General features: G+C 34.6%; 1 protein-coding gene across 1 annotated transcript in view; it reads right to left on the reverse strand.

The window, feature by feature from the left end:
- The window catches only part of ME1 (malic enzyme 1), a 133,897-nt gene that overhangs the window by 14,524 nt on the left and 103,000 nt on the right, over window positions 1-16,373 (reverse strand). Inside the window, exons 8-10 of the mRNA XM_081140896.1 lie at window positions 12,419-12,516; window positions 10,361-10,474; window positions 1,468-1,573 (exon numbers count right to left, since the gene is read on the reverse strand). Coding sequence (XP_080997022.1) covers window positions 1,468-1,573; window positions 10,361-10,474; window positions 12,419-12,516 — 318 coding nt within the window. The remainder of the gene's footprint in view (window positions 1-1,467; window positions 1,574-10,360; window positions 10,475-12,418; window positions 12,517-16,373) is intronic.

The following is a 16,373-nucleotide window of genomic DNA, read 5'->3' on the forward strand; positions in this document are numbered from 1 at the left end:
AAAAGTCAGGTCATTTTCTAACAGACCCGAAACAAAATATAAAATATTTGTATCAATGTGACAAAAATAAGTTTATTAATGCCAAAAATATTCAGGGTTAGAAACCTACAAGTATGTAAAAAATCACAGCTATAACATTTGACTCATAATACACTGAGCTGGCTACTAATCACTAGGAATTTTGCTTAAAGGCATTTATATTAGGAAATTAAAATGTGTCCAATATGGCCCTGGCTGGGTATTCAGTTGGTTAGAGCATCATCCCAATATGCCAAGGTTGCAAGTTCAATCCCCAGTCAGGGCACATACAAGAATCAACCAATTAATGCATAAATAACTGGAACAAGACATATTTCTCTCTCTCCCTCTCTCTCTCTCCCCTCCTCCTCTCTAAAATAAATAAATAAAAAGTTTTAAAAATCTGTCCAATAGGTTTTATTCCTCTATAAAAAATATATCTGAGTATATTTCAGTCTCTAAGGCTTAAAGTAACTGTGTTTTATCAACCAGTACTAGCATTTAAGACAATCATCCAATTCAATTTAAAACTGAAGTATGATGCATTTAAAGAATTTTAACAGATGAATAAAGCAATTTGCATAATGGAAATGAAAAAAATTCAAGATTCCCAATACAACATATTTTGTGAAACAACAATAAAAGTTCCTATGGTTCTAGTCATGGAGTAAGGATTTGTTTCTATTAAGGTTATCATCATTATTCTCAATACTGTCATCTGCTTCACAAGAGCTTCTACGAATGGGGTATGATACAAAGGGCTGAGATTATATACCCCCAAATTAGAGATAAAGTTTCTTTGAGTTTTTTCAACCACATTACACCTGACCATAATGAACATTTTACTGTGCACATGCAATGTTAAACCACTGTGTTAAGTGTTATGAGCAACACAAAGATACGTGAAATATGGTCCCTGTCTTCAAGGAGGGTCTAGTTCAGTGTTTCTCAACCCTGGTACTGTTAACATCTGGGTTGGATAATTCCTTGTTGTGGGGGGCTTTCCTGTGCATTCCTAGACTCTACTCACTAGATGTCAGTAGACCCGACCTCCTCCCTCTCCTCCCAGTTGTGACAGCCAAAAATGTCTCTAGACATTATCAAATGTTTCCTTGGGGGCAAAGTCACTTCCATTTGAGAGCCACTGTCTGTCTGGAGCAATTAAGCTTGGAAAAGTGCTGAATATGCCAGGTATAACAGGCTAACAGAGTTGGCAGAGGGGGTCACACACTTTAGCTGGAATCAGTAAGGTTAAAAAAATAGCATGAATTTAGAAATCTAGGTGTCTATGGGGTACTGTTGCTTCAGTGAATGTGTAATTTTGTTTGTCAATTACAAAGGTTAGAATTTCAAAAAGCTAAATTAAGCCTCAAAAAAAAGTAGTAAGAAAACTAATCAAGTGAAGAGGGGTCGGGTGGGGCTTATGAGAGGGAGGGAGAAGTTATTTACCTATGAGAGCAGTTGGTCTTATTTTTTGAACAACGTCTTTTAGGTTCTTCATTTCTTCATGATCATGAGCAAATTCTTCTTTCTCTTTTGTTAAAGCAGCACGTCCCTAAGTAAAGCAAAGAGGAAGAAATGATAAATCTGCCAAATATGTGCTAGTCAAAGAAATTTCAGAATATAACCCATAGTACCAATACTTATGCTTAACATTTTTATGTGGTACAGCTGTTCTTAAACTCTCTTCTCCAATTATCAGAGTTACATTTCATTTATTCTTTTAACAAGTATTTGTGTCTCAGACAATGTTCCAGGCAATGGGCATATAACAGTGAACAAAATAAAATCTTTCCCTTATTTTTGTTTGCCTTTGTACCATTGCCCTTAAATAATCTTTTGTATATCCCAAGTGAGGAACCCCAATGCTTTTCATCTGTTCTAACTAGACCCACCTTTCTTCCAATAATCAATGAGATGACCTGGCTCTGAACTCTCAGATGCTCTTGTCACTCTTTCAATACGACAGAAATGAAAACCATACTTCATCAAAAGAATGTTTAATATGGTTGAGGAATTACCATACTTCCTAGTCTTGCTTACAGTGTTATAGTAATAAATTTTAGTATCATGTCTTCTCCTTTAATAGTAACAAAATATTATAATTAATCTTTACCAGTGGTTTACTTTGAAATAGAAAGCAGAAACTCCACTAAAAGGATTGTGAGAGAAAAGAACATTTATCTGATTTTCAAGAATATTAACAGAATAGGAATAGGAAATACTAAAAAGTTGTAAGAGGAAAATATGTCATCAATTTATTTTTTAAAATGCTTGGGCTCACCAAACAATAAGATTCCACACAATCCATGGTAAACAGCATGAAATGGAAGAATTAGGAGCTTGCAGCAAAGCCCGCTGAGAGCATCTGAATGTTCCCTGTCTGAGAACACAACCAGTTCTTGACCACTGACTATACTGAACATGACAATGAAAATAGTATACTGGCGTATAATTCAAAATAAATTTGCACATGACTCCATAAAACGGAAATTATTCACTTTCATTAGATTACCAAGACAAGAAATAGCCTCTTTATGAGAAAATAAAACTAACATAAGAGTAAAAGTCTTAGAAATTGTTTTTAGCAGATAAAATAACCAAATTCCACGGGGTACAATATGAATTATACTGCTGCTAAAAGTAGCATGTAAGTAAGAGATGAGGGTCTAGTCTATTTAGATTGGATGTGAACCTAAAATCCATAACATGTAATAAATTTAAAATATGTTGAATAATCTGAGACATAAGCCCCATTTTTCTTAATTCAATTATTGAAAATATTTTCCTGAGTGTAATGTCTCAGATTATCCCAAACATCAAGTTTTAAAAATTCAAAATCTACCAGTTGACCCTTGGACAACACAAGTTTGAACTATATGCAAATTTTTTTCAATAAATACCTGTACTGTTTTCAGTCCATGGTTGGGAGTGCACAAATGCAGAGGACTGTTATGTATTGTTCTATGGTCATTTATTATAGAGGACTTGAAGCTGCCCTCTTAGCTCAGTAGGCAGCGTGTCAGTCTCATATTATAGAGAACTTGAGCATCTGTGTATTTTGCTATCTGCAGGGGTCTGAAACTAATCCCCATAAATATCAAGGGACAACTAATTTTGGAGGGAGTCAGAAGTTATACACAAATTTTCAACTGCATGAGGGTCAGCGTCCCAAACCCCCAAGTTCTTCAAGGGTCAACTGTATTTTACAATGTTGTCTTCCTAACTGTTGACGGTTGTAAATATATCATTAGTTTGTAATAAATTTCGTAGGGATATGAATAAAAAACTAGCAGTCAAATGCATTCTAATAAATTTAATAAAAAATAAATTTGTTACTTATGCAAACTTTTAGTGATATTCAGAAAAGTAAAGAAAAGCTCTCTAGTTAGACATAAATGACACATATAAATGTTGAAGACAGAACTTGGGACTAAGACTAAGGATATCGTCCATTCACTCATGATCTTGGGCAATTCTTTGATACTTCCATGGATGTTGGATTTCTCCATCTAGATAATGGTTTGGCTTGTGTTGATGCCAGTGCTGATGAAAATGAGACAGGTCTGTGCTTTCCAAAGCTAACGGAGCACCAGACTGACCTAAGGAAACACACATTCCTGAGCCCTGCTTCCAGATATTCTACCTCCAGGATGAAGCCCTGGAATCTCTATTTATTTTTCTAAGCTTCCCAGGTGATTAGAACAATTAGTTAGTTTTGAGGCTAACTTCACTAAAGGATTTATCAGATCTCTACCAGATACATTTTAAAAAGGTGTGTGATGTTTTCAAAAAAGTAGAAAGCCTTGGCTGGTGCTGCTCAGTGGTTAGAGCATCGGGCATGCAGACCGAAGGGTTTCAGGTTCAATTCCAGCATGTGTGGGAGGCAACCAATCAATGTGTCTCTCTCACATGGATGGTTCTCTCTCTCTCTCTCTCTCTAAAAATCAATGGAAAAAATATCCTTGGGTGAGGATTAACCAAAATATAAATACCAAAAAAAAGTATAAAATGATGAGTTCTAAAGAAAGCAAGCTACAGAATAATGTAAAGTAACAATTACAGATTTCTAGCACTGCTTTTTTTGGCTGACAACCTGAGGTATAATGAAAAATATTTAATGTGGGCTAAACCCCTAAGTTTCCCTGGAATGGGAAGCAAATCATAAAGAAGGTAGATAAACACTGTCTGTAAAGAAAAGATGTATACTGTTACCATGAACATCCTATTTTATCAATCACAGCAACAGCACTGGCAGCTCCCACCCTCTGAAGCCAGAATTTGGCCAGAAGACATGCATCTGGTGAGAAACATAAATTACCCACAGCCTCACCCCCAAAGGCCTGATTCTTGGTGGTGACTTAGGAACGCTGAGAGAATACTGAAAGGAGGCCAGGATTCATGAAATAGTAATACTAGCATTACTGATGGGTATTACTTGCCAAAAACAGAAGAATCAAAAGACAAAATAAAGGTCTCCTAAGTTATTTTCTATACCATTTTCAAAGTTGATGTGATGATCTGGTTTAGATTAACACACTCTTGGAATGTGGTCTCCTCTGGATCTAGTAATATTAAGGCAACTGCCTTTACCTTTTTGGACTTCTATTTTATGTACCAATGGCTCACTTTTCTCTTTTTCAAAGTCTAATTTGGAATCCATATTCTTTATGCCAACATGCAGTTTGATATGGATAGAGAAGATTTCTTTTCCTTTCATTCTCCCCTTCCAGGATCCTTTGCACTTCAGCTTTTTGCTATCTTTTGGCAAAGTGCTTGTGGGCACTTATCTCAGAAATCTCACATTCTAGTTTCTTTTTTGTGAGTCTCTAAATTACACCAAATGTGTTATGGAAAGCTGGGAACTTCTTTTGAATGTTATTTCTTTAATCTCCCCTCCTCCTTATTTTTTGCTGATTCTTAGTACAGGATAGATGACACAACATGATGAATTATTACCTTTATCAAAAGCACATCTGTTCTGGTAAGGGAGGGGAGAACAGGTAGCAAAGACTGTCAAGATTTTGGGTTAGCATTCTATGATCCAGGATAGGTATAAAAAAATCAATTATAGATTGTCACTGATAACTATGTATTCCTTCCTACACACAGGCACAAAAATAACTCTTCCAGCCCAGCCAGCGTGGCTCGGTGGTTGAGCGTCAACCTATGAGCCCCGAGGTCACGGTTTGATTCTGGGTTAGGGCACCTGCCCGAGTTGCTGGCTAGACCCCAGTGGGGAGCTTGCAGGAGGCATCAGGTCAATGACTCTCATCATTGATGTTTCTATCTCTCTCTCCCTCTCCCTTCTTCTCTCTGAAATCAATGAAAACATCTTTTTTTAAAAAAAGAATTCTTCCATGAGTGCCTACCTTGAATCCACACCTGCTGTGACAACCAGTCCCATTTTCTGACCTGTTTTTGCTGTCATGTCATTAGTTTATTGGCATTGAATCTGGCCCTTCTTTGGAGCTGTAGACAGGACCTTCCTCATGCACTGTCAATAATATTTCACTACAATACTTGAAATAAAGATATGTGCACTTGTTAAAGACCTCAGTGTTGTGTTTCATCATCTCAGTACAGATTAAAAGAAGATAAATGATGTGACAAAAGTATTTCCCATGCTAGAGCATAACAAGGGGTGAAGAATAGTCATAATTTAAGTTAAAGATGGTTAACACCATCAATATTTAATACTATATTGTTAAAAATCAATATCCATAATTTTCTGTCTAAAAGACTCATGCACATATTTATTTTGTCTCTGCTCTTTTTAATAAATACATATACATTGATCATACTCTATATGAAATAGGAGAGAGAAAATAATAAAGCCAGACAGATACTTTTAAACAAACTTCAATGTCTCTTAGGAATTAGAATGTTTTTTTAAACTACAGTGTATGGAATGTATTAACCATCATTCAAGGTGGTGGTAGCATCATTGGCTGAAACTCTGATAATATCCCAGAGGAAGGGAAAACTGTATTGTCAAATGTGACTTACAACTCATAAAATGCCTTTATTCACTCTCTCTTTCCACAGGAACCAAATATTTAAGTATAAAGAAAAATATTAAAATTAATTCAAAACAATTACTTAAGAGAGAACAAAATAAAACTGAAATCAAAACAAGATTCTATAGCCTTGAGTTTTCAGTCTTAAGCACTGATTTGGTTCATTACTGAAAGCAAGAATGTATTTACTTACGGGATACATCAAGTCTGGATTGGTTTATTTTGTGCCTTCTTGTTCTCTCTAAAAATGCTCCAAATTACAATCGGGACATGCAAATATCAGTCATGCTGCCAACGTTCCTTTTTCATCCCTTCTTTAACTGTATTTATTCTCACTCTAATTTTTATTTTGGAAGGATTTCTTTTCAATCAACTATCAGCTTCCTTATATTAAAGTCCATTAATATTAGCTGTCTAAATAGATATGTCAATGTTTCTTGTTATGAAATACTAACCTAATGTATTTAAGTATTATCAGTGACCATACAATCAACTTCAATCAACCTTATTGATATTGATGAACTATTTAAAATATTGATATTTAGAGTATAAACTCATTCCACTGCACATGTGGATATGAGGTAAATGATGGAAAATGCTATAGAAGTGATGTTGAAAACGTAAACAGAGAACATGTCAGGATAATACTTATCCATACTTATCTAGTCTGATGATGCTATAACTCCATAAATGAGCTAAACTTACAATTTACCATCTTAGTTTTGGTTCTATCTTTAAAGAGTTAAGGAGTTTGACTCATAAAAAATTTTATTTAAAACTTCATGGTATTTTTACAGATTACAAACAATTACATTTCAAGTTAATAAAATTAATAAAATGATTATTATTAGCTCTCCGGAGAGGTTGTAAAAGTATTAAGGATAAAGGATAACAAACAAAAAATAATCATGTAAATTTGAAAGCAAGATTATACTAATTTACTAATTATTCTAAGATTTATTTGTTCTGCAATAAAAATCAACACAATAATTTTGATTTTTTAAAAACAAAAAGCAGTTAACTAAAGTTTCTTTTGTTTCTTTCTATTGCACAAGCTATTAAATATATAACAACTTTTAGAATGTAATTTTATTTATCTTGGCAAGCAGAATATATGCAGTTCTTTATTTTGGCAAGTAAAAGACATGAAGTAAGAGTGACTGATTACATCTAGCAACAACTTCACAGTTATTCCAAGCATTATAATCCATGGAATTTGAACTCTCAGTTCAAAAAGTCTATGTTAAAATTATTTGAGATGCTAAAATCTGTATATCGCATTTTTAAAAAGACCCTAGAAATCACAAAACCACAATCATAGACTTTCAGTATTTTTTGATTCTTGAATGTATTACATCCATAAGCACAGTACAATTTGTACAGCTTTTTTCATGGTTCCAACTATTTACATGCGATGATCCCCAAATCTCCATCTCCAGGAGCCCATACCCTTAACCTGAACCTCAGCCTTATATCCCCAACTGCCAAGAGGACATCTGCCTCTGAGGTCTTCACAGGCACCTTAAACTTGCTATGTCCAAAACTGATCTCATTATCTTTCCCTTAAACTGGTTCATTCTTTATTCCTTTTCTACATTAATGACTGCATCACTTATCTAGACACCCAAGGAGTCCTGCCAGATTCCTTCCTCTACTCTATCCTACTCCTCTCTCCAAGTTTAATAAGTTACTAAGTATGCTAATAATCCTATTTCTTAAATATCTACTGAATCAAACTTTTTCACTTACCCCCATAGTCACTGCTTCATTTAAGGCCCCAATTAATTTTCATCAGGATTATTTCAACAGTTTTGTAATGCACTTCCTTTCCTCATGTCAATCCACCCTCCACAATGCCATCAGAGTGACCAGAGGCAAACCTCATCTGCATAAGTTTCTTCAGTTGCTCATTTTCAGGATTTAGAAGAGCCTTCATTATCTGTCATCACTTCCTTCCAAACCTAATCCCTAAATGTTTTTTACACCAAAATATTTTCTTTTGCAAATGCTGCTCTTCAGCTTAGAAGGCCATTAATTAATTTATTTGTTTATTAACAAAATATTTATTATCAATTATAGACACTAGGTAGGGCTCTGAAGATATAGAGAGATGAAAGACACGATCCCTAGCTTCAATCAAGATCTGAAAGTGAACTTACCACTCCACTTCTCCTCTCAGTTTTGGATGTAAAAAGTTTAAGATGTCTATGGAGTCTCCAGATAAACTCCTAATTCTTCCTTTCACACTAAGCTGAAGAGACACCTTGTCTCAGAATCTCCCTCTGCGTTCCCATTAATGTCTTCAGTGAAGCTGGGAGCTACATCTCCGTGCACTCCTGACATCACGACATATTTCTATAACATTTTCATGTAGAATTGTAACTCCTGACTTAGAGTTTTCCCTGAAGGCTTGAGCCTCCTGAGATGAAGGGCCTTTTTTTGTCCCCCAAGTCTAATAAAATGCCTGCTCTGTAGGCGATTTCATTCAGTAAATATTATTTAATGACCACAATATCTGTCACATGAACACAGTGTACAACTTTTTATAGTTATACTAATTCTTCAAAGCAATAGCAATTTTTAAGCCAAGAAATGTAACACTTTCTTGTAAATTTTTATTTTAAACAATTAAATTGCATTTTTATAAAATTATTATTACTTGGTTCTCAAGAGATGCTATAAAAGTGATTTCTGTCATTTCACTACTTTATAGATGCTCATTTGCAATAAAAAGTTATGCATATACTTTTTCTTCATTTAAGGTAAAATTTGTCTGTCTATATTAATTTAAAAAAACGAACATTTTTCTAACTTTATTTTTTAATTTTCCCTTTTATTGTGTTTATTGGGGTGACCTTGGTTAACAAAGTTATACAGGTTTTAGGTGCACAATTTCACAACACATCATCTGTACACTGTATTGTGTTCACCACCTAAGTCAAGTCTCCATCCATGACCATTTATCCCCTATACCCTCCTCCACCTCCCCCCTCCACCTCCCTCTGGCATTCACCACACTCCTGTCCATGTCCATGAGTTTTCTTCTTTTTTTCTTTTTAGTTCAATCCCTCCACTCCACTCACCCAGTCCCCTGCCCAACAGCTGTCAGTCTGCTCTCTGATTTTTCTAACTTTAAAGGAATACAATTACTAGGTAGAATTTAGAATACACAGAAAGACAATAAAAATAATATAAATTTTAAAGTAATATGTATTTGATGCATTTCCTTCTATGACTTTTATATGTAATTCAATTTTTAAACAAAATATTTATACATAAGATGGTGTTTTCTTTTTCACCTAACATTTTATTATAAATCCTTTAATGTTATTATAGTTCTTTGAGAACCATCTTAAGCCTGTATGTTATACTTATATGGCTATTCCAAAATGTATTGCACAATTATCCTTTATTTAGGTAAGTATAACATATCACTATTATAATGAATGTACAATAAAAGTTACCACTTTTATAAATAACATCCTTACACATAAAACACTGTACACATCTCTATCTCTATGGGATAGATTCTTAGAATGAAAATTATTGGATCAGAAGCATAAAACAGTTTTCCAGAAAGTTTGTACACATTCACATTTGTTTATTATTAAATTACCAGAGACGCTGCTTATGTTTCTTTTTAAAATCCATCCTCAAGTGGAAAGGGGATTCACAGGTACTTCTTGCAGCAGTTTAAGGAAGTGCAACTGATGTGCTCAGATGGTAGAAATAATAATGCCTTACAGCTGTGCAGCAACATGGTTACTCACCTCATCTTATTTAGTTCTTGCAATGACCCTATGAAGTGGGACTACTACCTCTATGAAAACCGGGGGCACTGAACCTCAGGTAAGTAAACGTTGAAACAGGCCACTTACTAAAGTCCTCTTCAGGAATTCCCATTCAAACCCTCAAGAACTGGGTTGAAAGAAAGCAGAACATAAGAGTAGCTATTTTTTAATTTTTTCTTCCTTTCTTTCCATCTAGTATGCAATGAGACAGCTAACCCTTCACGAAACAAGCCACGCCTAAGTGTTTCATCTGTATCAGTAGCAAATTGCCTCACCTGAAAACTAACCTAATTCAGTAGAATGGCCCATAGAGCCTTCTCGCATCACCTCGCCGACAGATTCTATAGCTGAGCTGTATCTTCTTCTTTATTCAAAAGAGTATCAGTATTACTGAATGACATGGTCATTCACATATGACAGCTGCTCTTTTAACAGTGTTGGGGGAGGGGAGGTGAAAATAGTAGTAGTCTTTGGGATGGCACCCATAATGGCACACTGATTTTTCTTCTGGTTAAAATGACAAATTCTTACCTTAACTATCAATCCTTTTGAGTCAACCAACCATATCTTTTTTACGGCTTTCTCCTTTGGTAAACCTTCTTTCTCCATGGCCATGACGATCAGGTGTGCAATCCCTAAGGCAGCCTGAGAAAAGGTTATAAAAACAAAAAAGTTTTTAAGTTGTTCCACATAATATCTTATCAAGTTACATTTCACTCCATTTTGTCCTTATTAAGGAAGTACAAAGTGGCCCTGTCTACTGACCTAAAGAACTATTCATTTGTCCTGGGAGCAAAGTATTCTTGTCACATTTGGGTTAAGCTAAATGACAATTATTTATTCTTATCACAACAGAACCACTATTATGTCGCTTCCTATTTAGCTACAAATAAACCAGTAATATCCTTGATTGTCAGTATCTTTAATCACGTTAATACAATTAAGATTTGCTCCAATAAGAAAATACTGAATTTAAAAGAATGAACTGGTCAACCTTGCTTGTTGGACTGTGTATTGTTTATTCCCGGGTTCAAGCTCCTCTAATTGAATTTGAAGGAGGAAGCCTGGTCATTTGGATGGGAACTTGACCAATTAGGCAATAAAAAGAAACATAAAATCTGTGTTCCCAAGCATTTATTTACTCTCTTCATTTCGACAAAGAAAGGACTGTGGAAATTTCTTGCAAGATTAAAGGAATTAACTTCTTTGATATTTGATAAACTTTGTCACAATTGTGAAATTTCCAAAACCTTATCAGGGACAAATGAGTCACAGTTTAGAATCACTCAATCATGAATACTTCTGTCCTACTGAGTATCAAAAGCTGGCCTGTGCCACTCAAGAAAATCCTTTGGAAATTCAAAGAAGTTTGCTAAAATTAAGTACAGCATGTAACAATCCACAGAAATAAAAAACTCAAATTTTAATGAACTATTATTTGCCTTGATTTTTATTTCAATGTGAAAATAAATCTGTGACTTACATTCTGAATACTTTCACATCTGTATCTTGGCATTTAAGTTCTAGGTTTGTGTATTTTGTTTTAAGAACAACTAAAATAAAAATCAACACAATTTACACAAGTTCTACAAGTCTAATGTATTTAATCATAATCTTATTATATTTGTAAATTTAAACCTTAAAATATATATATCCAGAGAGTGTTTCTCCATTTATTACATCCTATAATTCTAATCAGATTTTGGCAGTTTTCTCACAAGAAGCTTAACTCAACTTTTATTCTATTTTGGGGGTGAACTATTATGGCTATAGTCTAGTTTTCTTCTTTTTTTAAAAAAAATATATCTTTATTGATTTCAGAGAGAGGAAGACAGAGGGAGAGAGAGATAGAAACATCAATGATGAGAGAGTCATTGATCGGCTGCTTCCTGCACGCCCCCCAACTGGGGATCGAGCCCACAACCCAGGCATGTGCCCTGACCAGGAATCGAACCCTGATCGCCTGGATCCTAGGTCGACACTCAACTGCTGAGCCACGCCCAGCCAGACTAGTTTTCTTCTTTCATATGATTAATTTATAGAAAAAGATAATAGAAAACAGCAGAATTCTGCCTTGCTGCCATTTCCTTCCAACAGTATAAAATGTTTTGGTTCTGTTGTGTGTGAACAGTTGTAATGAACAATGAATCTCTAACTCAAATACCTTGTTTCTTAAAAACTTGGGTGTAATTATGTGTGTAAACACTGAGTTGTGAAATTCAGAAAACTTTTGCGTGTGACACTGGAGGATATAAAAGTTAGCATCAGATATCATAGCTCAAATACTTCTTAAAGGCTTTTATATATAAGCATACATTGGACACTTTTTATTGCATGGCACCTTAAATATGCATAATAGAAACCTATGGCAACATCTGATAATCTTATCAATTTAAACTGTGAAAAATATCTCTATACCTCTAAAGCTAATGAAAAATTAATATGCCTCAATTTGTGAGTCTTTCAATATAACCTATATTTACGATACACTAAAAATTTGAACTACCGCAAGCTTCAAGTTAATGGACAACTAAAATGAATTCTATGTTCATTAGTCAGGAGAACGTAAGTATTACAGAAGGCAGGTACCTCTCCAGCTCCTTGGAATAGTATTGTTTGATCAGACAGTTTGTTCTTGGTTATTCGAAGAGCTGCAAGGATACCTGCGACTGCAACAGACGCCGTTCCTAAAAGAAGTAATGCATGTCCTTGAGTAATCCTCACACAGATCCTGCCAATTTCTAAGCCTCTAATCTTTAGTCACATCTTGAAATCATTATACAGCAGGTTACCTGGTACAAAAAGGGAACCTGTGGTTGTCAGATCCCATCCTTGCATATGAGGTGAAATTCTCAGGCTATTGGCATCAGTATTTTAATACACCCTTGAAACTTTCCAAAACGAAGATTCTGTGACTTAATTTGGTGATACAATAAATAAGAGTATGGGATTTGAATTCTTACGTGGATTCCAGATCAAACTGTTCACTAGCTAAATTACTTTAGAAAAATTATTTTGTACATAGGTTTCCTTATCTGTGAAATGGCTGTACTATATGAGATAAAAGAATACTAGGTGTTGTAAGATTCTTCTACCTAATTAATCTTGGGGTTCTGAAATCTATTACTGATCCCCTCTACACAAAGTGGGCACATAGTAAGTGCTTATTGATAATGGTGTTGGTGATAATGATGTTTATAATACATTTGGAATTTAATGTTTTAATTTTCAATTTGAAAAGTTAACAGTTAATAGCAATTTAAAACTCCGATGTTGCAGTATTCTTTAGATGGCTTCCTACCTATGATAAGCATTGGTGAATCTCAAAGGTGCTGGACAAAATTAATGTAAAATTTATTGAGGGTAAAAACTGAGTTTTCCTCATGGTCATAGAAACTTCACCAGTTCTAATTTTATTACATTGCCATATAAGCTTTCACAGATCACAGAGCAGTTCTTTTGCTTTGAACATAATTACATAGCTCAACCTCTTTATGGCTCATGTCTGAAATAAATCTTTGCAGCGTCTTGCAGTACTTTCCGGCTGTGTCTACATTTTACTCCTCTAAAGTAACATTCTACCTATAATGATTCTAGATAAAGTCTACTTAAACTGTAAACACACTAACTTGGTTTTTAAAAAAAAACCAGTAATAACATAGAGTAGGCCTTTTGAGACTTTTGCTGTATCAATCTGGCCAAGAATTCGGCTTTTCAAGTCTGCTGAGTAAGGGGCCATTTGCCCACCTGCCTTCTAGCTTCTAAAGTGTATTGCCATCCTCTTTTGGTCTCTGCAGGTTGTATGCCTAAAGCCAACACAATGTTCTAAGTCAATTATATCTCAATTGTAAAATTAAATAAATATCCCCTTATATTTGTTTTACACATCTTTACCTGCTCAGGAAAATTGCTAAAAATAAAATTATTGGATCAAGGAACTGCATGTTTTCAAGGTTTCTGACACATATTGCCTCTCCAGTTCTACCAATTTATATTTCCACCTTCAATGCACGAGAGTGCTCATTTTCTTAAAAACATCACTAATAGTCTGGATGGTAACAAAAATCTTTGCCAGCCTGATTGAGAAAAGCAGTCTCTTATTTGCTGTTTAACACACTTTTTAAAACTTCATGTTTTGGATAAACTTTAAAATATGTTTCCTAGCCAATGGTATTCATTCTTTTGTGAAATGTCTGCTCAACCGTGTCTAATTCTGATCCTTTCAATTATCAAAGCATTTAGTATAAGATGAGGCTACATTTACCTTATTTTAAAAATCCTAACAATCAAACTAGGAGCCAAAGAGGCTACTATGAGAAGAAAAATCTTTTTGTAGCTGATTTTAAATGACCAGAGGATAAGGCCTACTCTTTTAATTTGCTAAAGGTTGATAGTCTCCATATTATATAACTAAATGCCCAATTTCTTAATAGATTTAACTTGCACATTTTTTTCCAGTTAATTTATCATTAGAATGAATTAAGGTGTAAATAAATTTTGAACCAAAATCTCTATCATTTAAGATTACTTTAGATCACTAAAACAGTAGAACTTTAAGTATTTTTAAAAATAAAATTTTTCTTTAAAATAATATCTTTAAATAACACGTCTGTTAAAAAAAAGAAATTTCCCCAAGGGTTTAGTGTAAAAACATTTATTTACATGGTAAGGCTGTAATAGTTACATAATTATTTTTGTTGGCAAAGGAACGCAATTTCTATGCCTACAGTGGGGAAAGTATTACATTTGTGGGCAAAATGGTAAAAAAATAAGGTTAAAAAGGTAAAATGGAAACATATGGGGGAAATGTGTCACTAAGGACACTATTTGGTGTGGAAAAACACACAAAACGGTTTGGTTATTTCTAGTCAGAAACCTAATAACTTGCCAAAAGTTTTCTTTCATCAGAGATTAGACCCATTTTGCTCAAATCGTTTATTTTGTTGGCTACGGCAATGATATTCTAAAACTCCTATGTGAAAATAGGTAGACTAGATGTGTGCAGATTATATTGTAGGGCATATTAGTGGGAATGAAAAACCAGTTATTGAATACCTCTACTAGTGACCTGCTGGAGAAAATATTCTGCTATGGATCCCCATGGAAACTACACAGGCGGTGCTCTGGGCCCTGGCTTGGCATCTGCAGATTTCCTGTGCTCCTGACTTTAATTCTGATGCAGCCCAGGCCTTAACCTCTAAATTCTTCACCTTAGTTGACAGGAATTTTGACTCTAATTCCTAACTCTTCATTTTGTTTGATGATTGGGATTTAGCATTCTTTTCCTTACACTGAACTTTGATGCCTATTAATTCTGCATAATGATTCAAAATTTTGTAATACTGGTCTTTAACTTCTATATGGACATTTCTGTGGCACCCACGAATTCAAAAGATATAGGATATTTTTAAAAGGACAGTATAGGGTTGTTCAACAGTTAACTGGTGGCTATTTTAGAGACCACTGCAAAGTAAATCGACAAGTGACTCTGAGACACTGATCTACAAAGCTTGTTTGTAGCATTAAAGACACTCCATCATTACATACTGCATCTTCAGTGTGGGTTCTAGTAATCAAAATTAGATGGTTTGTATTTCCTTTTTTAATTCCTCCAAATATTCACTTCTCAGGAATAAACACTCAAAGTGAACTTTAATACAAAAAAAGAAGAAAACAAAGTTGAAATTATGTAGGATCTTTGTCATAAAAATGGCCCTAATGTGACAATGTAATTAACATCACAAAGGGTTTGGGGAAAAGAAAGATTTGACCATTTATGGTGGTGTGGCTCTAATGCATAAAGAAACTCATTGTTTTTAAACACATTATATTTGCATATATAGCTATGTCATACTAAAGAACTTTAGCATAGTGAATTTTTTAATTTTTTTAAGTTAACACTCAACCATTTTTTATTACAGTTTGCATTCAAATTATATATATAAAGTACAGTTCAGTTGATAGGGTATTTTCACAAATAATTATTTTGTCCTCAATATAAACTCTATGAGAGAAACTTTATCACCCCCATTTTATGTTTAAACTTTCCTTGGACTACCTCATTTCCAGTGGCATTCATTTTGTTCCACTTTCGCTACTTTCCTCCTAAATTTCATCTTGATGCTCACCATCCCTCAGAACTAATCCTTCTTGGAAGTACTTCATCGGAAGGCCTCACCCACGGTCCATGATCTCCTACCTTTCCAGTTCTTTCTTCAGTTACCCCCATTATGCCTATTATTAACCTCATGGGACTATCTGTCCCCTCTCTCTGTCCCTGTATCTTCACTTCCTTTCTTATCCAGTTCAGTGCTGTGGTGGTCACTTTAACCTGAGCTCTTATCCCACTGTCTTGTCTTTGCACAAATACAGTAAAATATCCAGCATAGATACATCTAACGACCATCTCGGCCCTGCCTATTCCTAAACTCTTAAGCTCAAAGTGCTCAGCTGGTGTCGTTATGTATTTGTGATAATCAACTTCAACTGGATCCCCAACACCCAGGATTACAGAATCCTTATGTGCGTCAGTCAGTGGCTCTCT

This window comes from Miniopterus schreibersii, assembly GCF_964146895.1.
Source record: "Miniopterus schreibersii genome assembly, chromosome: 6".
In the NCBI taxonomy this organism is placed as follows: domain Eukaryota; kingdom Metazoa; phylum Chordata; class Mammalia; order Chiroptera; family Miniopteridae; genus Miniopterus; species Miniopterus schreibersii.